Raw genomic sequence first — 23,432 nt, forward strand, 5'->3', positions numbered from 1 at the left:
TCATATCTGGCCACTGTAGCATTAGATCTATGACAAGTAAGTGGGATGGCAACAACATTGAGTACTGCAGGTTATGCGAGGATGAGGAGGAAACGGAGACAATCGAGCACCTTCTATGCAAATGTCCTAGACTGATGGTCAAAAGGCATATACTATTTGGTGTACATGTGATTGAATCTCTTTCCTACTTCTCTTCTATTGACCCCACAATCCTGGTATCTTACTGCAAGAGCCTTAAGTGGCTCTAGGGGCAGGTCAGTTCAGACTTAGAACCATTAGTAAATAAATTCTATTTAAAGAAAAAAGAAACAACAGCCTCATCTCTACAATCAATACAAGTTAATAGTCTGGAGATCACAATGGACCTCAAGGCCTCCGAGTGGAGTGGCTGCCAGCATGGCAGCTACGCATTCTAAACCTAACCTAACCTAATATGTGTGGTGGTGACGTGTAGCGCTGCTGGGAAATTTGGTCTTTCATCGGGTATTTGACCAGCAGATATATAGCGAACGGCTGCAGCTGTGATGATGTCACGGAACACCCTTTCTGCTACCCCAACATCAGAAGGGTTGGGCAATTATCTCAAGCGTTGATTGGTGATCTCTCTGTTACGGAATTAATTAGCTTTTCCATGGTTGATAAGATTGCGGGTTCAGAGGTGGGGAAGTCAGTCGGTTTGTTGATGGAGACGATTATAGTGAGATGGTCTGACCCAAGAGAAACTACCGTTGCCAGGTGACGACATTTGTCAGAACAGGTGACCAGGTGAACAATGGGACTCTCTCCTAATTCTGGTAGGGGCGTCCCCATTAACCGTGCAAAACGTAGAGCTGTCAATCTGCTCAGCCAGCGCTATACCCACCCCTCTGGTCATTGCCGAGGACCGAATGCCACAACCCATGATAAGCATTAAAGTCCTTAAGACCATTCGGTTATGACCTTCTCAAAGCGGACTAATGTAAGGCATATAACCTGGAGTAAATGTATAAGATAAGCATATCTGCCTCGGCAATACCACACCTGACGGGTCATTAGAATCAGATTCAAGCGAAATAGTTTTGTGTTCAACAGACTGGTGGAACAGAAATACCATTCCCCCACTTCCACTTCTGGTGCGATCCATCCTCAGTACGTTGTAACCACTACAACGCTGTAAAATGCAGTTGTTGTAGCTTCTACAGGTTTGGTATATCTACGTAACATTGAAAGAAAATAGTAAGAAAGAGAGTGAAAGTAACAAACTAAAGAGGATGCTTAAGCTTCCACATCTAGCACGAGTAAGAAAGCTGCTTCGACTGGGTGTGTCCATAGTGAGATTTTGTTGGGTTAGCAGGGCAAGCGAAGGTTGTCTCTTAATGTGCGGTGTTTGTCCATACATCTGAGATGTCACGGTTTAAGAGTGATAGATAACTATTTATATACCTGGAGATATCAGATCGAAGTTGTGATAGTACCGATCTGTTGTCTCTGGGTAGTGTCATTTCATTGCCACTAAAGATTGGGGGTAGACTTGGGCAATCTAGTTCCCGTAGCGGATCGATCTTTCTAGTTCCTTTTCCCAAAAGGAACTAGTTCCTTAAAATAGTTCCATAGTTCCAAATAGTTCCGAGGTCGATATAGTTCCACGAATCTTTCTCTTTCATCGTTCATTTCATTCCAAATAATTCCGAGACCGAAATAGTTCAACGAATCTTTCTCTTTCATCGTTCTTTTCGTCCCAAATAGTTCCGAGACCGAAATAGTTCAACGAATCTTTCTCTTTCGCCCCTCTTTTTGTTTCCTTCGTTTCAAAAAGTTCCGAGACCGAAATGTTTTCATTGTTTGGTGGATGAATTGACATAAAAATAAATAAATTGCAGTGAACAAACAGCAACAACGAAAGATCGGCGTAGGCGTTATATTGAAGGAACTAGAAACACGAAAGGAACTACATAAACGCAAGAGCTGGATATAGTTCCAATAGTTCCTTGTCCGGAATAGTTCCTTGGAACTAGTTCGTTCCGGAACTACACATCTCTAGTTGGGGGCCTATCACCTAGCACAATGTTGCTCGTGTATGATGCTTTGTTCCATCTCTGTATGAACCTGCTTCATAGCCTGTTTATGTCTTTGTGGGAGGGTTAGGGGTATGAGGGAGGAGCTTTTTTGCAGATCAGGTGACTTGGTTGGTTTGCCTGTTGAAACTTTTTCAAGAGCTGCCTCATGAGTAAGGTGCAATGGTCTTTTACTGGTAGCATCTTGGTCTCGTGATGAAGATGTTCCAGGTGTGCTTTAGAGTGACATCCAGGTTTGGAGATTTCTCCATTGTGTGTCAGTTAAGCCAAAGGTCCATTAGGAACGCCCATGGCTTTGTAAACGGCGACGATTGTCTCCTTTACTTTCACCTAAGTCCTGCCAGCCAAATGTTTGAGGATTTTCATTTCCCCAAAATTTCCGGCTACCGTCACGTCTCAGTGTGTTTGCTGAAGAAGCTAAGGTTGCCTACTGAATACTAGTGTTGGGCAATCTCGTTCATTGAGCGGATCGATCCTTTTCATTCCGTTCACCAAAAAGATCCGGGTCTTTCACTTCGTTCAATGGCTCTTTTTCATTCAAAAAAAAAAAAAATTGGTACATAATTCTCTTTTAAAAATCGTTCATGGTTCCTCTTTTCTACATTGATTGTTTTGTGTGCGTCAGTTTGTGATGCTTGCGTTAACGCAGTTTGTTTGGGTGCAAAAAATTGTGGTGGTTTTCTGAACGTGGTGGTGGTGATTTTGACTATGAACGAAAGAAGCAAAGACAACCAGAGAAGCTAAAGTAACGAGATGAACGGTATCAGCTAACTGAACCATTGATTGTGTTGTGTGTGATAATTTGTGATGCTTGCGCTAACGCAGCGTGTGTGAGTTTGTTTGTGTGCATAAAAATGGAGTTGGTTTTCTGAACGTGGTGGTGGTTTTGAATATGAACGAAAGAAGCTATATGAACGATATGATTTACTGAACGATATGAGCTAACTGAATCATTGATTGTTTTGTGTGTGCAAATTTGTGATGCTTGCGCTAACGCAGCTTGTGTAAGTAGATTTTGTGTGTAAAACTAATTATGGTGGTTCTGCTGCTAATTTTGTAAGCAGCAATGTCTTGGCCATCAGGAATCTAAATGAACGACATAAACGAATGTGGTAGAATACAGGATGTCAGTATTTTGTGATTTTTGGGTGTTGGGATGCTTTGATCACCTATGTGGATGTTGAGTTTTTAGATTACCTCTTTTGTCTACAAAGTTATGGTAGCTGTTGATCTGGGGACGATGTTCCATCCCCAAAGTACAAACAATGTAAACTTTCCAACCCAGACTATGAAAATTTCAGAAACTTTTCCCTGGTTTTATGCTAATATCACTAAACTCGAAACTAATCATTTGTCTATCTTTTTACAATTTAAAATACACACATTTCCATTTTTATTCCATACTTATTAACCTTTTCTTCCTTCTTTCTTCTTTGCAGCTAATAATCGGGATTAATTAAATTCTTATCGGATAAAGTAATCACCAAAAGCGCAAATGTTTTGTATGTGTAACGCAATAGAATCCACAAAACTTTCAACCAAAACTCTCTGTAGCAACGCCACCCTTTAACGAAAACTTGTGTGTGTGTAAGCGAAGCGTATTGTCAACGCCCTTCCTGCACAATAAAAAATCTCCCTCCTCTTCCAAGTTATAGTCCAAAGAAAAAGCCGTCAAGATGCGTGTTGTTGCCATGGTAAGCGGTGGCAAGGATAGCTGCTACAACATGATGCAGTGTGTGGCTGAGGGGCATGAAATTGTTGCATTGGCCAATTTACATCCCAAGGATATAGGTAAGTAGACGATTAATAGAAGATTGATTTAGAATAAGAAGAATGAAAGAAGAAAGAAAAAGTTATTCATTATTATTTTGAGTGTCACAAAGAGAAATCCTAGAGCAACAGAGCAGATAGAGATTTTTAGTTAAACAGGGATCTATTTATGTACATATATAACATCAGTCGTCTTTAGACTAACGAGGTTATATACTAGGGCGATGAATGACCTCATATACCTGTATCATATTTCAATCAGGTTTTATTTAAGATTAGATAAAATCGTACATATAAGTTGAATCGATTAAAAAACCTCACGCACAACATGATTTTAAAATATTTATATGGTTTGCCAAATTATAATGAAATCGGTTCGGTTTTATGTCGATTTCATGTATTTGAATGGTTTTAAATTTGTTATGCACTTTGAAATGGTACACATTTTGGTCTTTATTACATTTTCTTTTTAGACGTTCCGGCGGTTGTATATTTAGACACTCATTAATTAGACTCATTAATCTTTTAAATCATTTGTATGAATGAATTCATGTATAAAAATACCAATACTTACGCCTGAAAGATGTAAATTTTCGTTAAAAATAAATGTTGTATTCTTGATTTGCATTATTTACACCTCAGGAGGAAGAAGACAAAGGAACTAATAAAAGGAAATTATTAATGACAATTCAATGCAAATTTTATTATTTTGGGATAAAAATAACCAAGCAAATCACAGTCACCTGATAATAGATTATCATCATTAAATCATGATCATCATATATTAATGGTAGAAGTCAACGAGTAAAGATTAAGCTTTCTGCTTCCGTATACATAATATATTACATATGACAATACTTAATAATGGGTGTTCGGTTATCACCAACACTTTGCACATGTAAATCTATTCGCAATATGTTGGTAACTATTCGAAACGAAGCAGATGATATTGGAGCAAAACTGGTATTTAGCGAAAGGACATTTGGCTTTGTTCAAGCTTGCTAAACCTTATTCAAGGTATATTGAAGTTGTTCCTGCTCATCGAAACCTTTCGATATTATCCATTGCTTTTTCAATATATGGAAACACTTCATGCAAAACCAAACGAAAGTTGAATAATAATACATGAGAAACAGTGTTACTTCATTATCCGGGAAAATCGATTATCCGGTCCCGACCATTACGAATAATCGAGGTTCGACTGTACTTACTTAGTTGGCCAAAACAGTTGTCTAATATGCCGAACTAAGAATATAATCCCATTTCTATCTACATATTTTTGCTTTGCTTTTTCAATCTGGAATACCGCATTTTTCGATCTCGTCTTCCACATGTTTGATCCTTCGGAGCCTTGGCCTTCCACTTCTGGGTGTACTTGCCATGTGGCCCGTATTTATTGCCTTTTTAGCTGGCCAATGCAATCGTTGTAAAGCATTATTTTTCTTTGACGAGGCGTGGCTTAGTTTTTGAACAGCTTAAGCCAAAGTAGCATCTGTTGGCCAATATAATTCTTCTTTTTATTTCACAACTGATGCTGTTTGTTATGTTTATGGCGAAGTAGACGAAGTCTTACTACCGCAACATTATAGGAGCCAACTTCCACAGTTGGTGCTAGCTTTATAAACGCATTGGGCGTCGACACCGTCAACTGGTTTTGTCGCCATTTACCACCATACCCACTTTAGTAGATTCTCCTTCGACCTTATTTAAGGTATCAGTTACATCTTTTACTGATCGACCCATGATGCCAATGTCGTCAGCATAAGCAAGAAACATGTGGCTATTGGTGTAAATTCTCAGCAAACCAACTGTACCGACATCGTAACGAAATCGCAAAGAAATTTGGATGTTACCTCCGATGTCGGATCCGAAATCGTAACATAATTTGACATAATTTCGGAACGAAATGTCGAAGCGAAATCGGAACGATATCTGAAGAAAATGCTTTGGTAATTCGGAAAGGGATTTTATTCGACATTCTCTCCAAAATCTGAACTATTTCCCTTCCGAAAAATCTTTTAGAAATCGTAACGAAATCTGAACGATTTTGCTTCTGAAATTGTTCAGACGTGTCTGAAATCCGACATTTGGTTTGCTGGGTTGTGCCATTTTTTTAACATCCGCATATCGTATAACCTTTTCCTACAGAATATTGAATAGGTCACACGAAAGGGTGTCTGAAATCTCTTTTGGTACCAAACTCTTCGGAGAAGTTACTTCCTATTTTAACTGAGGACCGAGTATCAGTTAATGTCATCTTACAAAGTCAAGCCAAGCTGACATGGCTTGGAATACCTTTGAACGTAGGGGGCTGTCGAAGGATGCTTTATAATCGACAAAAAGCTGGTAGGTGTAGATCTGCAACTCTTTGGTCTTCTCCAAAATTTGCTGTATGTTAAATATCTGGTCAATGGTGGATTTGCCAGGTCTAAAGCCGAAGTGATATGGCCCAATTATTTAGTTGACCATAGGCTTTAGTCGTTCGCACAATATCCCTGACACTATCTTGTAAGCAATAGGGAAAATACCTTCATATGCCCCTATAGTTAAAGCATACAGTCTTATTTCTTTTCTTGTGGACGGGGCACAGGAAGCTCATGTTACAATTGTCACGTACGCGTTCTTCCTGTCATATGGTCTAGTTAGCACCATATGGCAGGAAGAACGCGTGCGTGTCGCCTCCGGTTTAGAATAGCTCGGCTGGTAAGCTATCTTGTTTTTCTTCAGCCGGTTTATTGCTGTCTTTACATCATCTTGGCCGAGCGGTATGCATTCAATACCAGCTTTAGTGATTGAATCTGTGGTATCTTCGTCGTCTTCGTTACAATTGGATACCAACAGTTTGAACAAAATGTTCTTTCCATATTCTGAGCACGCTATCTTTATCAAATACCAAATTACTTTGTTGGTCTCTACAGGAGGATGTACCTGTACCAAAATAGGGATAAGTAAGTTGACTTTCGATTAATCGATCAGTCGACTTTTACTAGTCTAAAAATCAAAGTCGAATTTTGACAGGATGGAAAATCTCATAATCGTTTTTTATGATCGAGTTTTCGATTTTGTCCATAGATTTTAGATGACTTTGGCGGTTCTGCAGTTTTCTGATAGCTATAAAATCATCTGGGCAAAGGATCGAAAGAAAACTCAAAAATTGCGAATAGTCGATTATGTATGTATGTCGAGTTTTGGCACAATTGAAATAATTATCAGACCAAAAAAAATTTTAGTTTTTGGCCAAAATCTGTAAGTCAAAAAATCGATTATTGCTTCTCATTATCTATCCCAATACCAAGACAATCAGTTTGATGTTTTACTCTTTGGTAGAATTTTCGGACTTCATTCTGGCACCTGTATATCGATTTTTTCACACTCCCGCTTTTCAATTTCTCTCTTTTCCTGTGAAAAAGACGTTTCTCCTCTTTCTCGTGTGCTACGCGTTGCAGGAATGACACATTATCAAGGACTGGAATAGCAATACTCAGTGTTAGTGACTGCAGTTCCCGAAGGATCCCCAAGCCCTTTAATAGCATGAACGCAAATTTCCTCGTGAGTTTTTTCTCTCCGTCGTATCATCTTAAAGGAGAGAATGAGAAAACTCACGTGGAATACACGTTCAGAATAAATCCCATAGCGATTTCTGCGACAGTTAATGATCTTGACGTCCTTATGAAGGAAATCACTGCTGAACTGACGATCTCCCATAACAATAACACTTCGAGGACTGGTTTTGACTAGGAACCAAAGATTTTCGCTTATTCTTCCGTCGGGGTCAGCTTTGTCGATGACTGTCACTCGAGTATCGTCATCAGTATCAGTATAGGAATTCTGTATCTTTTAACAACAACAACTTTTTAATCGATAAAATTTCTTTTGTTTTTATAATAACTACAAAACAAACAAATGAAATTGCGGTAAAATAAACAATGAGTAAAGTTGTTAAAAAGTTACTGATTAGGGAACAGCATCATTGGAGCCGGTCTGGTATAAGGCTTTTGCATCTTTGTCCATTAGCTTTGGTGGTTGCTATTCCCGAGGAGGTAGCTACCTTCTCAATACTGGTCTTATTCTGCTTGGCTTTCTGGCCAAAGACAGCTAGTTGCATTGGGGGTCGATGGGTTTGCTGCCTGAGAAACCATCGTCTTCTTGGCCGAAGGTTGAAGGCCTTCGGAAGGGGGGAAAATGTTTCACATTGTTTTGCTTTGGGGCTTGATTTATCCTCTAAGAAGGTTATGGGTTTTTCAGTCGGCTCAACCACCTTTACTTCCTTACAACCTGTAGAAGTGACTAGAACAGATTGTCCCTCCGCTTTACCCATGCCTTTCGGGTTTGAGTCGCTCTTAGAAGCAGTTCCTTTCGTCAATTAGTCTACTTTACGGATATAGTTTGGTTTAGGGGTATGTTCATTACCTTCTTCATTCCTTTTTGGATTGAGTTCGGCTTCGGAACAGAATTTGATACCAGCCAGTAGGTTTCGACTTCTCCACGCTTTTGACTTCCTTACAGCCTGTGGAAGTTACTAGAACATATTGTCCCACCGCTTTAGCATTGCTTTTCGGGTTTGAGTCGAACTTAGAAACAGACGTCTTCGTAAATTGATCTCCTTTACGAATCTAGGTAGTAGGTTTAGGGGTAGGTTTATTAGCCTTCTTCATTGCTTTTTGGTTTAGGTTCGACTTCGGAACAGAATTTGACTCCACCACGTTGCTTAAGGTGGTAGGTTTAGTCTTCTCCACTTGCTAGCCCGTCATCTCAACTTCTTCTTTAGAGGCATTGGCTTGAGTGGCTACAGTGTCTGAGAGAAAGATCTTATCGAACTGAAGCTCGCGTCGAGGTACATAAGGGTAAAAAATCTGTTCTCAAAGTCCTTGGACTGTCCATTGTTAGTCAATGTCCCTGTAGCAATCTGTCAATAAAGTTCTTTATCAGTTTATGGGTTTTTAACTCCATCACGTTGCCTGAGGCAGTAGGTTTTGTCTTCTCCAGTTTACCTCTGCCGATGAAGACCACCTTCTCAGAATGCAATTTCAATTTCTTCCCAAGAATATGTAAAGATACATCACAGACACTTGTTGTGTTTTTATCTTCTTTGGCAGATCTGTATTTGGATTGTCCATCGTCAGTCAATGTCCCTGAGGCAATATCCCTTATGAAGTTTTTTTACCGGCTTGTTCGAACACCTGAGTCTATAAAGAGCTGAGTACATAAGCTGCCTTGTCTGCTTAGTCCCAATTTACATTAGGCGAGTTTACTTGCGGAAATTGTCAGTTTGATGGAGAGAGAGGTGAGGTATATGATAACCCTTTGCCTCTCAACACCCTCTCTCACCCACAAACTGACAATTGCTGCAAGTAAACTCGCCTTATGTAAATTGGGACTTACCTTGCTTGTTTTTGAAAAAAAATAGAAAAGAAAAGGGCAACCCAGTTCGAAATTTGCTCGGCCTTCTTTATTCTTTTATTTTTATTATGTCAGAAATGAAGCAGGAAATCAAGGCAACCAGGCGAGGCACCTTATGTACCCAGGCCTTAACCCCATTCCTCCATGTTACTCTCATCTTCCCTACTAGACTTGGCTGTGGTGTCCAACTCACCGTTACTCCGCGTATACATGCTGGTACTGCCATTCTGGAACAAGCCTTTCCACTTGATCAAGAAGTTCCCTACTTTATTTCTCATGAAACTCTATGTCGTCGGGGGACATAGTTCACATAGCTAATATGCAAACAGAATGGAACAATAATTGTCGTCCCTTTTTATGAACGACTTGAGTAACTGGAAAGAGCGACTTTCTAGTGAATAGTTCGAATGAACTAGTTCGTTCGTTCGAACTATACGATTCTAATGAAGGTAAAACAGAGATCTTATTTTTATTTACATTCCGTCAATTCTATTATCAGCTACGCAACTTATCCAGTGTCCAAATGCTTCGGCTTCCTGGGATGAGACTGATCTAGCCATGATAGTAGGTGCACCCATTTATATTCTCGCACTCTTTATATTTATATCTAAGATAAGCTATGGTTATCCTCCTTCTTTGGATTCTCAGGGCAGAACTAAAATAATACTATTTTAATGAACGACTATGACCAACCTAGTTCGGTCGCTCTTCTCAGTGAATAGTTCAACTGAACTAGTTGGTTCGAATTATACAATTCTTTAAATATCAGCTGCGCAACATTGCTTCTGTAGGGCTCAAATGCTTCGGCTTCCTGGGATGTGACTGATAGAGTCATGATAGCAGCTTCACCCATTTACATTCTGGCACCATTTATTTTTACATCTAAGAGGCAATCTTAAATTTCCAGCATACAACTTCTTATGTTACCAGGCACAGAATCTATGGCAGAGAGGCCTAGATTCTCCTCATCTGTCGTTTACACAGAAATCCCTGCTATTTGATATTCTTGTTAAACTTAATTTTATTTCTTATTTTATTTATCATCGATTCACTGGAACCCTGCAGGTAGGTAGGTGTACAGTTAAATTGAAATGCGTTATTGGTAATTTCTTACAAACTCTTGTTCTCTTCTGTTCTCTAGTACCGACAAACAATAATTTAATATTTCAAATTCATATTGTGCCTTTTCTTCTTCTTCTTCTTCTGCATTACAGATGAACTTGATAGCTTTATGTATCAGACCGTCGGTCACATGGGCATAGAAATTCTGGCTAAAGCCATGGGTTTGCCATTGTATCGTCAGGAGACCAAAGGCAAAAGTACACAGACTGGCAAACATTATGTGCCCACGGACAATGATGAGGTGGAGGACTTGTACAATTTACTGGCCACGTGTAAGGTAAGTTTAATGGGCTGGCGGGACATATGTAACTGCACATGTTTTCCAACAATGTACTACAATGTATTGTATTCCCTTTCGTTTGAAAAAGTAAATAATGTTCGCACTTTATATTTTATTAGAAAAAAAAGAGAAGAAAATCAATTGTTATTGCCAATCAAAAGCGAAATAGCAAATATGCCATGGATGCAAAAGTCAGTATAGCTGCTTCTGGGAATGCCAGTAATTATTAACAATGACAATTAGATTCAGAGCCTATTTCTTTTCTCGTTGTTTTTCCTTTCCTGTGATTTATAAATAGAAATAATGATGGAAGACTAAACTCTGATGCATCCGTCGTTGTGGGCACTGTAATGCATTTTGCCTCATGTGGCCGCCCCTGTCCCTCTAGAATGTGAGTGGCCGCAGTTATTAGCATGGGTTAGGTCGTTCAATTCATCCATGCCAGATATGGCAATCATTTATCTGCTCGGCGCTTGCATAATAATCATATTGTGGTTACAGGCAGCAAACAAATAACCAGAGAATGAACAGACCACCGCCGAACGAATTCTCTACATTGTTGCCTCAGTATTAACACATCTCTGTTTGTTTATTTTACTGTCACATGCCATTTTATGGCACGTTTCGAGACACTAGCACCAGTTTGCTTTGTATGCACATGAGAATTTTTGAATTTCCCACAATTTCTATTACGATTTTAGATCATTTGTTAATTTAGCAATACCTTGAAATGTCAAAAATAGTTGTTTTAAATTTTCTGAAAATATTACGGCAAATGTTTAGGCAAAAATCCAGAGAAATCATTTAAACCTTGGACTCGGAAACCTAAACGTGATATTATTGATTAATCTGATATGTGAACATCAACAATTTGATTTTTTACTGAACGATCTTGAATAACATAGATTAGTCGCTCTTTTCAGTGAATAGTTCATGTGAAGTAGTTCGTTCGTTCAAACTATACAACTCTAACGAATAGAGATTAAATTCGAGATTATTAACATTCCGTCAATTTCTTTAAGTATCAGCGGCGCAACTTTTCTAGTCCAGACATGATAGTAGCTACATCCTCATATTAAAAAATGTTTAGCTATTCTCCTACTTTGGATTCTTAGAAAAGATAGTCCTTCTAGTGTAGACATGAACGATGATTGTGGTTCGCTCTTTTAATTGAACGACTTTGAATAACCTAGTTCAGTCGCTCTTTTCAGTGAATAGTTCAACTGCAGTAGTTCATTCTTCCGAGCTATACAACTCTAATGAAGGGATATCAGAGATTTTGTTGTGTTCCAACATTTTCTTTAAATATCAGTTGCGGCGAAACTTTACTTTTCCAGTGTTCAAATGCTACGGCTTTCTAGGAAGCGACTGACCGAGTCATGATATTAGCTACACCCACTTACTTTGTGGCATCCTTTATATTTATATCTAAGATAAGTTTCAGTTCTGCAATCTTAAATTCCCAGAGTAAAAAAAGATTCACTTTGGATTCTTAGAAAAAAAAAAAACTAAAATAATCGACATCGGTTATTTTACATCCGAGAGATGTAATGGAGATATACTTACTTACTTAGCTGCCCCATTACAGAACATTTGTTCTATAGGCCGAACTAAGAAAAGATCTCCATTTCTCTCTATTTGTTGCTTCGCACTCTGGAATACCACGCCTTTTCATCTCATCATCCACTTGTTTGCGCCATCTATTCCTTGGCCTGCCAATTCTGCGTGCACCGCCAAGCGGTCCGTATTTACACGCCTTTTTAGCGGGTTCATCATCGCTGATTCTTATGATATGGCCTAGCCAACGCAATCGCTGCATCTCGATACGTTTAACTATATTGATGTCGTTGTATAGCAGATACAGCTCGTGCTTCATACGACGACGATATTCACCGTTAACGCAGATTGGTCCGTAGATCTTTCAAAGAATTTTTCTTTCAAACACACCAAGCACTGCCATGTCGGCTTGCGCAAGTACCCAGGCTTCGGAGCCATACATCAGCACGGGTAGTATCAGTGTTTTGTAGAGCGTTATTTTTGTTTGACGAGATGTGGTTTTGTTTTTAAACTGCTTACTTAAACCAAAGTAGCATCTGTTGCCCAACGCAAATCTTCTTTTTATTTCACAACTGATGTCGTTTGTTGTGTTTACGGAGGTGCCGAGGTAGATGAAGTCTTTTACTACCTCAATATTATAGGAACCAACTTCCACAGTCGGTCCGAGCTCAATGGACGCATTGCGCGTCGACACCATCAACATGGTCTTCTCACCGTTTACCGCCAGACCCACTTTAGCAGATTCTCCTTCGACCTTTATAAAGGTATCAGTTACTTCTCTTACTGATCGGCCCATGATGTCTATATCATCAGCATAAGCAAGTAAGATGTGACTATTGGTGTAGATTGTGCCACTTCTTTTGACGTTTGCCTCTCGTATAACCTTTTCCAGCAGGATGTTGAAGAGATCACACGAAAGGCTGTCTCCTTGTCTGAAACTTCTTTTGGTACCAAACTCTTCGGGGAGGTTCTTTCCTATTTTAACTGAGGACCTCGTGTCAGTTAAAGTAATTTTACAAAGCCGGATGAGCTTTGCGGGGATACCAAATTCGGACATGTTTTGGAATACCTTTGAACGTAGAGGGCTGTCGAAGGCTGCTTTATAATCCACAAAAAGGTGGTAGGTGTCGACCTGCATCTCTTGGGTCTTCTCCAGGATTTGCCGCAGTGTAAATATCTGGTCAATGGTGGACTTGCCAGGTCTAAAGCCGCATTGGTATGGTCCAATTATCTCGTTGACCATAGGCTTTAGTCGTTCGCACAATATCCCTGACACAATCTTGTAGGCAATAGAGAGTAGACTTATGCCCCTATAGTTTGAGCATACAGTCTTATCTCCCTTCTTGTGGACGGGACACAGGATACTCAGGTTCCAATCGTCTGGTACTCGTTCTTCCTGCCAGTTGGTGCTAACTAGCTGATGAATACACCATATCAGCGTGTCTCCTCCGGTTTTGAACAGCTCGGCTGGTAAGCCATCGGCTCCTGCTGCCTTATTATTCTTCAGCCGATTTATTGCTGTCTTTACCTCATCTTGGCTGGGCGGTATACATTCAATACCATCTTCTGGGATTGGGACTGTGGTATCTTCGTCGTCTTCGCTGCTATTGGGTACCAACAGTTTTGAAAAATGCTCTTTCCATATCCTTAGTACACTATCTGTATCAGTTACCAAATTACCTTGCTGGTCTCTACAGGAGGATGTGCCTGTACCAAAGCCATCAGTTTGATGCTTGACTCTTTGGTAGAATTTTCGGACTTCATTCTGGCTCTTGTACATCTGGATTTTTTCACACTCCCGCTTTTCCATCTCTCTCTTTTTCCTGCGGAAAAGACGTTTCTCCTCTCTCCCTGTATCTCTCCCGTGCGCTACGCATTGGTACGGATTGTAAAGTAGCCCTATATGCCGCATTTTTCTCTTCGGTGGTAGCACGACACTCCTGATCATACCATGGATTCCTTGGTGGAGGTCTCTGGTATCCAAGTATGGATTTTGCGGCTGTTTGCATGGAGTGGGCAATGCTTTGCAATTGCGCTGATATGTTATCGGGATAAGGAGTGCTTTGATTAAGCAATTGGGCTAGTTGAGTGGAATATGCTGTGGCTTTCAAATCTCTTGCATACATTATTGTTTAATGAAAAAATCACATAATGCTCCCAAAGTGTTTCTATTAATCATTAACTGTCGATATAAAAAAATGGACGAAGAACCGAGATTCTATTTCAATATTTTCTACTTCTACCGGCGAAGACCCGTGATCTGTCTGCCTCGGCCATATCAAGGGATCGTGAGCAACAATCTTCCACAAATGTGGCATCTGTGGTCGAAGGAGAAGGGGTAGCTTAGAGAGAATTTAATCTGGACCCAACCATTACAGACTGGGAGCGACACTGACTCCGAACCTAACAGCAAAATCGAAACAAACCCAATCGTTGCGGATTTCGCCACTAAAGAGGATGATGTCCACAAAATGGTAGATGAAGTGAACGAGAGTATCGCAAAGCTCACAACGAAAAGAAAGCAGTTGTCAGGGGCTCAACCACGGCAGTTCAAGAAGGACCAGGTGCGGCTAAATAAAAAACAGCAGGATGCCCTTATGGACATCAACAGTACTATCTTCACTTCTCCCGTAGAACAAAACACTGGTAAACCATCCAAGCAAAATAAATAACTCCCCACTACCTTCAAAAGTGTCGAGTGAACCTCATCAACACCCAAGTGCCGAGTATCCTTTGACAGAGGGCCAAAAAGGGCGCTCGGGCATGAAGAGTTTAAGCGCGACCACTGAATCTTCTTAAAAGATTGGAGACTCCGAAATGAAATCACAGAAGAGGAAGATGGCCGTGGAAACTGGAAAGTAGCCGCCATCATGCTACGCTAAGGTGATCGACACCGTTAGAGGATGTCCGGTAAGTTACTCAAAGATTGTCAGGAAGCCATCGGGGAAATGGTTAACATGCACGGATCACATCCATCAAGAGCACATACCAATTATTGCAGTATAGCAACTCCCTGAGAGGATGGCAAACTAGAGCTGGCGAGGAAGGACTAAAGATGCAGTATACGTCAAGGGGTATGGTTGTAAACTCGAGACGGAGCGCATGTTCGATGTCCTTGGCAAACAGGACGAAACATTAGAATCTCGCCCACAGGGATGAGAAAGGGAATGACACTCAACTTGTGGTTTTTGCCGGTGTGGTAATATTGACACCAGAAAATGGTATGACGGGCTATCCAAAGATCTTTAGGAAGACATCGTGAAAATGGTCAACGACAAATTGTTGCATCACATCCTTCTAGTGTGTTGACCAATGATTGCAGTATTTCAACACTCTGGGAAGGCGGCAAACTGAAGCTGGTGAGAAAGGATGAAATCCTTCACCTCAAGGAATATGAATGCAAACGCGAGACGGAGTGCATGATCGAGATCTTTGGCAAACAGAACAAGAATTTGGAAGTCTTCCCAAGGGGCGGGAGAAAGAGGATGGCGCTCAACATGTGGTGTAAATTGACGATCTCTCTCATAGTTGTTGTGTGTTTGGCGAACTGTGACACTTTCCGCTATTTATGGTAAAAGCATCCTCATTGATCGTGGAAAACGTAGATCTGTCAGTCTGCTCAGACAGCTCTATATCCTTCTAGACATTTTCGAGGACAGAATGCCAAAGCTCTTTATGAGCATTAAAGTCCACCAAGACCTGTAGTGGAATTCTGTAACACATTTTTTGAGTTAAAGGCAAAAATCCGTAAAATAAAAACGCAAAATTATGAATGAAAACTATCAATAAAAGTTGACAACACTGTTACTATCGGTAGAACATAGCGACAGCTTTATTTTAGTTGTTAATTTACCGAAAAATTCCGTTAATTGCAGAAATTATAAGCATTTTAATTTTACCGATTTTTGTCGGTAAGTCAAAAAATGTGTTACAGAATTCCACTAAAGGCGGTTATGACCTTCCAATAGCGGGCTAATGTTGGGCCTATAAGTAACTCTACCTCGGAAGTACCATACCTGACTGCTACCCCCATACATTCCATGTATGGTTAATTAGAGCTCAAGCGAGATAGGTCTGTATTGTACAGACTGATGCAATTGGAAAGCTAATCCTCCACCTCCGCTTCTGATGCGATCCTTCCTCACTACGTTGTAACCATCACAACGCTGTTGTAAGCTGTAGTTGTTGTTGAGCTTGGTTTCCTGCATTGGCGCGACCATAATATCGATTATACATCTAATTGTCGTAGGATCTCAGCGTGACCATATTCGGATCTGACCCATAAATTGAGTTTTATTTTCGTGTAGATGTCGTCCAAACCAAGTATTGGTCCTGCGACGGGACTAAATAAATTTCTGAGAAAGGCGCCCTTCTCAAACTATCCCCTCGTTCATTTCATTTTATCTATCACAAATGTAATGTCTGCTGATGTTCCCGAATTAAACGCCAAGGTGTACTATGTAGGGAAAACAATGCATCTCATATAGCTACCAGCCTGTTGTTGTGGTTGTTGAAAGATGCTATTTTAAATGACACTATTTTGTTTATTGCTTCAATTGATTGTTTTGATGATGGGACAGACAAACTATTAGTGCAGCTGCCTGATGGTGGTGGCTTCATTATTTCATTTCATTCGTATTTCATCCAATTTGTCTATCGTTGACATCGTCGTATGTTAGTTTGACGTTATTGTGCTATTGTTTCTGTTTTTTTTTATTGTCCAATCTGTTGTTATAGTTTTGTACATAATCAGCTATTTGTGTTCACTAGAGATGAGTGCTTAAGACATTTAAGGACATAAAAAGTTAAAAAGAGAATCCTTGAAATCACAGCAGATAAGTATTTGCTGAATTTGCTTCATATGATACGCGATTAGCAAAACATGTTTATCGCTTGGAAGATTTCTAGTTTGTAGTGGCCCCAAACTTGGGTGGTAAGAAGGTAGGGGGGGTTATGTGGGAGATTCATTCATACCAAACATTGTCATTCATTGCCCTTTTGCCATGACCGCACTATCATTACCGCTCGCTTTGGTAGCATATTTCTATGTTTTATTCATTGTGGAGGGAATAAAATATTTGATCCGGCGGTCGTTTTTCCCTTCTACATTGTTGTCATGTTTTCCGAGTTGTACTCACTTTTTCGAAAACATTCTCACATATGTACTTACCAACAAACATACAGTACATTGAATGTTTCTTTATTAACCATATTGTCGCCAATTCTCTTCCCCCCTCCATTTGGCATCCTCCTTAATATCCCTCATTCATGGGCAAATCTTTTGAAATTTTTCACATATTTTTTATCATTTTGTTGAACAAACAAAACAATTTATTTTGACGCCGTTTTCTACACCCCACCGAAGAAATTGCTGTTGTGCTGTGTGAGAGTATGATGAGGCTGGCTGGTTATGCCGTTCGCTCGTTCAGCAGCAGCATACATACTTAGATGAGACGCCAGTATTTAGAAGATGACAGCTAATTCTATTCATAGGAAAATTTATTCAGTTTTTTGTCATTCCTTCTTTAATAAAGAGGCTGACCTGGTGGGGGTGATTAGTTTATTGTTTGATTTCTTTTTCTGCGTTTGTTTTTGTGGATATGTCATGCGGAGAGGATTAATTAAGACAAAAATATGGGTTGCAATAAAAAAAACGGGAATATATGTATGGATGGGATGATAATATGTTTTCGCAATTCTTTTATAAGGAGACCTCTGAACAAATGAAATTGAGAAGAATGTGAGACTATGGTACATTTATCCACCCTTGGTCAAAGAACAAGCTGCACAACATGAATGTTTGTGTGACAACTTGTGCCAATGTTGGCCGCAGGACCAATGGATTTTATCGCCAATGGCTGAGTTCAACTCATTTAATACAAGGTGGGTCGATCATCTCTCATCGATAGTAACATATTATGTCTACAAGGAACAAACAAAACCCAATTAACTTTCAGAAGGAAAACAACCTTAAAGTGGTAGTAGATACAAGAGATGGGTTCTTGGCACGATCGTGACACGATGATGATAGATGGGCTCGTGTTGCGATCGTGAAACTAAAGTATAACAACTAAAGTGTTTAGTACTTAGTCGTTGCGAAAGTGCTCAGTTGTTTATATTCAGTGTCACGATCGTGTCACGAGTCCATCTATCAGTTGTTCAGTGTCACAATCGTGACACGAGCTCATCTCTAATAGATACATTAAACGAATGGTTCGAGAAGAAAACTTCTTGGCCTCGTTGAAAGGCGATTGCAAATACAAAAAAGATGAACTACCAAATTGCTACGCTATCGATATCTTTGAGCGTGAGTTTTATGGGAATGTTCCCATTTGCCTCGGTCTGAAATATATCTGTTTAGACGATTGCCTTGCGTATACATTTCCTCAATTTTCCTAATGTGGTTGAGCTTCAAAGAACCCTTTTAATAGGAAAAAAGTCTATAGAACTTCTTTATGATAGGACCTTTCTCATAAAGGACCGTTATATGTTCATGGAACGGGTCCATTTCAATAGGAAAGTGTCTTAAGAAACACTTTTTCAATAGAAAAGAGTCTTAAAAAACACATTTTCACTAGGAAAAGGTCTTTACAGGAAAGAGTCTTTAAAAGCTCCCACTCCATAGGAAAGAGTCTTTAAAAGATCCCTCTCCATAGGAAAGAGTCTTTAAAAGCTCCCTCTCCATAGGAAAGAGTCTTTAGATGCTCCCTCTCCATAGGAAAGGGTCTTTAGAATCTCCCTCTTCATAGAAAAGAGTCTCTAGAAGCACCCTTTCCTTTGGAAATGGTCTTTAAAAACTCTCTTTCCTTTGTAAATGGTCTTTAAAAGCACACTTTCCTTTGCAAATGGTATTTAGAAGTACCCTTTCCTTTGGAAATGGTCTTTAGAAGCACCCTTTCCTTTGGAAATGGTCTTTAGAAGCACTCTTTTCTTTGGAAATGGTCTTTAGAAGCACTCTCTCCTTTGGAAATGGTCTCTAGAAGCACCCTTTCCTTTGGAAATGGTCGTTAGAAGCACCCTTTCTTTTGGAAATGGTTTTTGGAAGCACCCTTTCCTTTGGAAATAGTCTTTAGAAGCATACTTTCCTTTAGAAATGGTTTTTAGAAGCACCATTTGCTTTGGAAATGGTCTTTAGAAGCACCCTTTCCTTTGGAAAGAGGCTTTAGAAGCACCATTTGCTTTGGAAATGGTCTTTAGAAGCACCCTTTCCTTTGGAAAGAGGCTTTAGAAGCACCATTTCCTTTAGAAATGGTCTTTAGAAGCACTCTTTCCATTGCAAAGTTTCTTCAGAAGCACACTTTCCTTTGGAAAGGTTCCCCATAATTAGGATCATTTCCATCAGCAAACCGCCCGATTACATACATTGGCCTAGTTTCAGAAAGATCTGTCCAACATTTCTGATTTTCGGATGGTAGAAATTACGTTCCGAAGCATCATCACTGCTGCAACCGCTCGTCATATACCTTCTGGTCGAATACCCCAAGTAAGGCTAAATATCGCGTCAGAGACGGCGGGATTATCAAATGAGCGTGATGAGCTTCGTCGTACCTAGCCCAGTGAACCCAGAGCCAGGTCGGCAAGCACAAGCGTAATAAGTGGCTAGACCATGTGAAGAGTTGCAACATTTGGAGCCAGAATAAGTGAATTGTGAGTAACTATTAGTCACTCTCGAACCATGGAAAGATGGATGACAGGTAGAGGTGTGCAAGTTATTTTAAACCACAATTTTTCGAGCACCCCGGGAGTGACAGGGCAAACAGAAGAGTACTACGTGGCATTAGATCTCTTCCTGCCGGAGACGAACCACCACAATTTTCAATGGATAACACTGGCGGTGTCTCCATGGTAGAGCTGATCACTGTCGTAAAGCTTTGTTTATATCGGACTCAGAAGCAAATATATTTTAAATAATTCGCGACAGATAGCCCAATTAAACGGTTTTGGTGTCCGATGCAACCTTTGTTTTACGACAGCAATCAAAACGATAGTCGGGCTATATTTTACCAGTTCTATTCCTTGGTAATGCTGAAACAGCTGGATGAGCCAGGAGCTGAGTATCTCACAAAAATTCTCAACCTGTTGCTAGCTCACATCGTACAGATGCAAAGGTGAATCGTACAGACCAATTTCGCTTTTGTCGCAAAGATTGTCGAGCATTCAACCAAAACAAGCCGTGCGATAGGGCAGTGTTGGAGGCGCTCGACTTATCTAAAGCCTTTGATACTGTCAAGCACACCACGCTGTTTGAGGACATCGATCAGATTAGCCTGCGGCCATGTTTGAAACGTTGGATAACCAATTATATGTGTGGACACCAGTCGTTTGTGGAATTCAGCCATAAGATGTCCCAAAGGCCCGTAAAGTGAAACAGGGAGTTCTCCATGGTGGGGTGATATTTCCGGAACTGTTTAACCTCCAACATTCTGAAATACCACACCCTCCAGACGTCATAGAGGTCGTTATGTATGCGGATGATTGTACGATCTTGGCGTCGGGTCCTATCGTCGATGACATATGCGATAGAAGTAGGAACGAAGTAGGAACAAGTTTTTCAAGTCGCTGGCCTTGTTGACTTCTTACGAAACAATAGGCCAGTCTGTGATAAACTATGCGGCGCCAATGTGGAATGAAAATATTAGGACTACGCAATGGAAGAATATTCAAACCAGTCAGAATGCAGCCCAGATAAAAGGTGCCTCCTCACGACACCAGTGGACCATTTTCATGAGAAAACAATGATTTTAACGGTACATTAACACAACTAGATGTTGTCGATGCAGTACCTGCTTGGGTGTTACCCGCACCAGGTACGCCAGCATTAAGCTTCATAATCTACACGGAGGAAAAAAAGGCATCTCTAACATATGTCCCAAACATATATTTGTTTGCCATCAGTCCCAAACATAACATATCCAAACAAATATATGTTTGGGTGCAAACAAATACAAACCCAAAAGCAAAAAAATAAAAAACAAACACATGCACCAGTGGGCGCAAGGGAGCGTAAATTTCAATGCAAAAGACATTGAAATGTAGGCACTTGCTCCCAGTAAGTGCTCACTGTCTATCTCTAACATATAAACACACTTATAAGTGGTGGTTGTTTATTGAAAGGCATAAAAATAAAAAACACAAAAGCAACAACAGACACATAGGAACATATAATATTCCAAAAAAATACATAAAAGACAAAAAAAGAGTTTTTTGAGCTTGAGGCCAGATTTTGTTTTTATTGTTTTCCGATATTTCGCAATGGATTTCATTGCTTCTTCAGGGAATCAGAGTGTGACTAAAGTAAAAGACAAAGACCGTAAAATTCTCTATAAGATATCGCGTTCCTAAAAGTCACATAATAATGATATGTGCATATAAAGCACCTATAACCCATTTTGCTTTATGCATATGCATATCATTATTATGTGACTTTTAGGAACGCGATATCTTATAGAAAATTTTACGGTCTTTGTCTTTTGCTTTAGTCACTTTTTGATTCCCTGAAGATGCAATGTAACTTACTTAGCTGGCCCATTACAGAACATTTGTTCTATAGGCCGAACTAAGAAGAGATCTCCATTCCTCTCTATTTGTTGCTTCGCACTCTGGAATACCGCGCCTTTTCATCTCATCATCCACTTGTTTGCGCCATCTATTCCTTGGCCTGCCAATTCTGCGTGCACCGCCAAGCGGTCCGTATTTATACGCCTTTTTAGCGGGTTCATCATCGCTCATTCTTATGATATGGCCTAGCCAACGTAATCGCTGCATCTCGATACGTTTAACAATATTGATGTCGTTGTATAGCAGATACAGCTCGTGGTTCATGCGACGTCGATATTCACCGTCAACGCAGATTGGTCCGTAGGTCTTTCGAAGAATTTTTCTCTCAAACACACCAAGCACTGCCATGTCTGCTTGCGCAAGTACCCAGGTTTCGGAGCCATACATCAGCACGGGTAGTATCAGTGTTTTGTAGAGCGTTATTTTTGTTTGCGAGATGTGGCTTTGTTTTTAAACTGCTTACTTAAACCAAAGTAGCATCTGTTGGCCAATACAATTCTTCTTTTTATTTCACAACCGCCAGACCCACTTTAGCAGATTCTCCTTCGACCTTTATAAAGGTATCAGTTACTTCTTTTACTGATCGGCCCATGATGTCTATATCATCAGCATAAGCAAGTAACATGTGACTATTGGTGTAGATTGTGCCTCTTCTTTTGACGTTTGCCTCTCGTATAACCTTTTCTAGCAGGATGTTGAAGAGGTCACACGAAAGGCTGTCTCCTTGTCTGAAACCTCTTTTGGTACCAAACTCTTCGGAGAGGTTCTTTCCTATTTTAACTGAGGACCTCGTGTCAGTTAGAGTCATTGCTACGGATTGTAAAGTAGGCCTATATGCCGCATTTTTCTCTTCGGTGGCAGCACGACACTCCTGATCATACCATGGATTCCTTGGTGGAGGTCTCTGGTATCCAAGTATGGATTTGCGGCTGTTTGCATGGAGTGGGCAATGCTTTGCCATTGCGCTGATATGTTATCGGGATGAGGAGTGTTTTGATTAAGCAATTGGGCTAGTTGAGTGGAATATGCTGTGGCTATCTGTTGTGATTGCAGCTTACCGATGTCTAACTTTCGTGTTGTGTCTGTTCGTACATTGTTTGCTACGTTTAAGCGGGTGCGTACCTTTGCTGCAACAAGGTAGTGGTCCGAATCAATGTTTGCGCCTCGGAACGATCGTACATCCAACTCGCTCGATGAATGTCTTCCATCTATCACAACATGATCAATTTGGTTTCTTGTTTTCTGATCTGGAACAGCCAGGTGCCCTTATGAATATCGAGATGATTAAATCTGGTACTGCTAACTACCATGTTTTTTGCAGCTGCGAAGTCTATCAGCCTCATTCCATTGTCTGATGTTTCACTATGTAGACTGAATTTCCCGACTGTTTGTCCAAAGATATTCTCCTTTCCAATTTTGGCATTAAAATCGCCTAGAACTATTTTAATGTCATGGGCAGGACAACGGTCATATGTTTCTTCTAGGCGCTCGTAGAATATATCTGAGGGCAAGGGAGCGTAAATTTTAATGTAAAAGACATTGAAATGTATGCTCACTTGCAAGCAAGGGAGCGTAAATTTTAATGTAAAAGACATTGAAATGTATGCTCACTTGCTCTCAGTAAGCGCTCTCTGGCTATCTCTAACATATACACACATTTATAAGTGGTGTTGGTTTATTGAAAGGCATAG

The 23,432-nt window shown here is 40.2% G+C and overlaps 1 protein-coding gene across 16 annotated transcripts in view; it reads left to right on the forward strand.

The window, feature by feature from the left end:
* LOC141397003 (uncharacterized) overlaps window positions 1–23,432 on the forward strand; it is an 82,059-nt gene that overhangs the window by 15,054 nt on the left and 43,573 nt on the right. For all 16 annotated transcript variants that reach the window (XM_073972762.1, XM_073972767.1, XM_073972756.1 and 13 more), the window contains exons 3-4: window positions 3,494–3,845; window positions 10,439–10,623. In XM_073972762.1, coding sequence (XP_073828863.1) covers window positions 3,731–3,845; window positions 10,439–10,623 — 300 coding nt within the window. In that variant the 5' untranslated portion in view covers window positions 3,494–3,730. The remainder of the gene's footprint in view (window positions 1–3,493; window positions 3,846–10,438; window positions 10,624–23,432) is intronic.

This window comes from Musca autumnalis, unplaced genomic scaffold (genome assembly GCF_047663935.1).
Source record: "Musca autumnalis isolate F117 unplaced genomic scaffold, ASM4766393v1 scaffold_3, whole genome shotgun sequence".
NCBI classification, from domain to species: Eukaryota; Metazoa; Arthropoda; class Insecta; order Diptera; family Muscidae; genus Musca; species Musca autumnalis.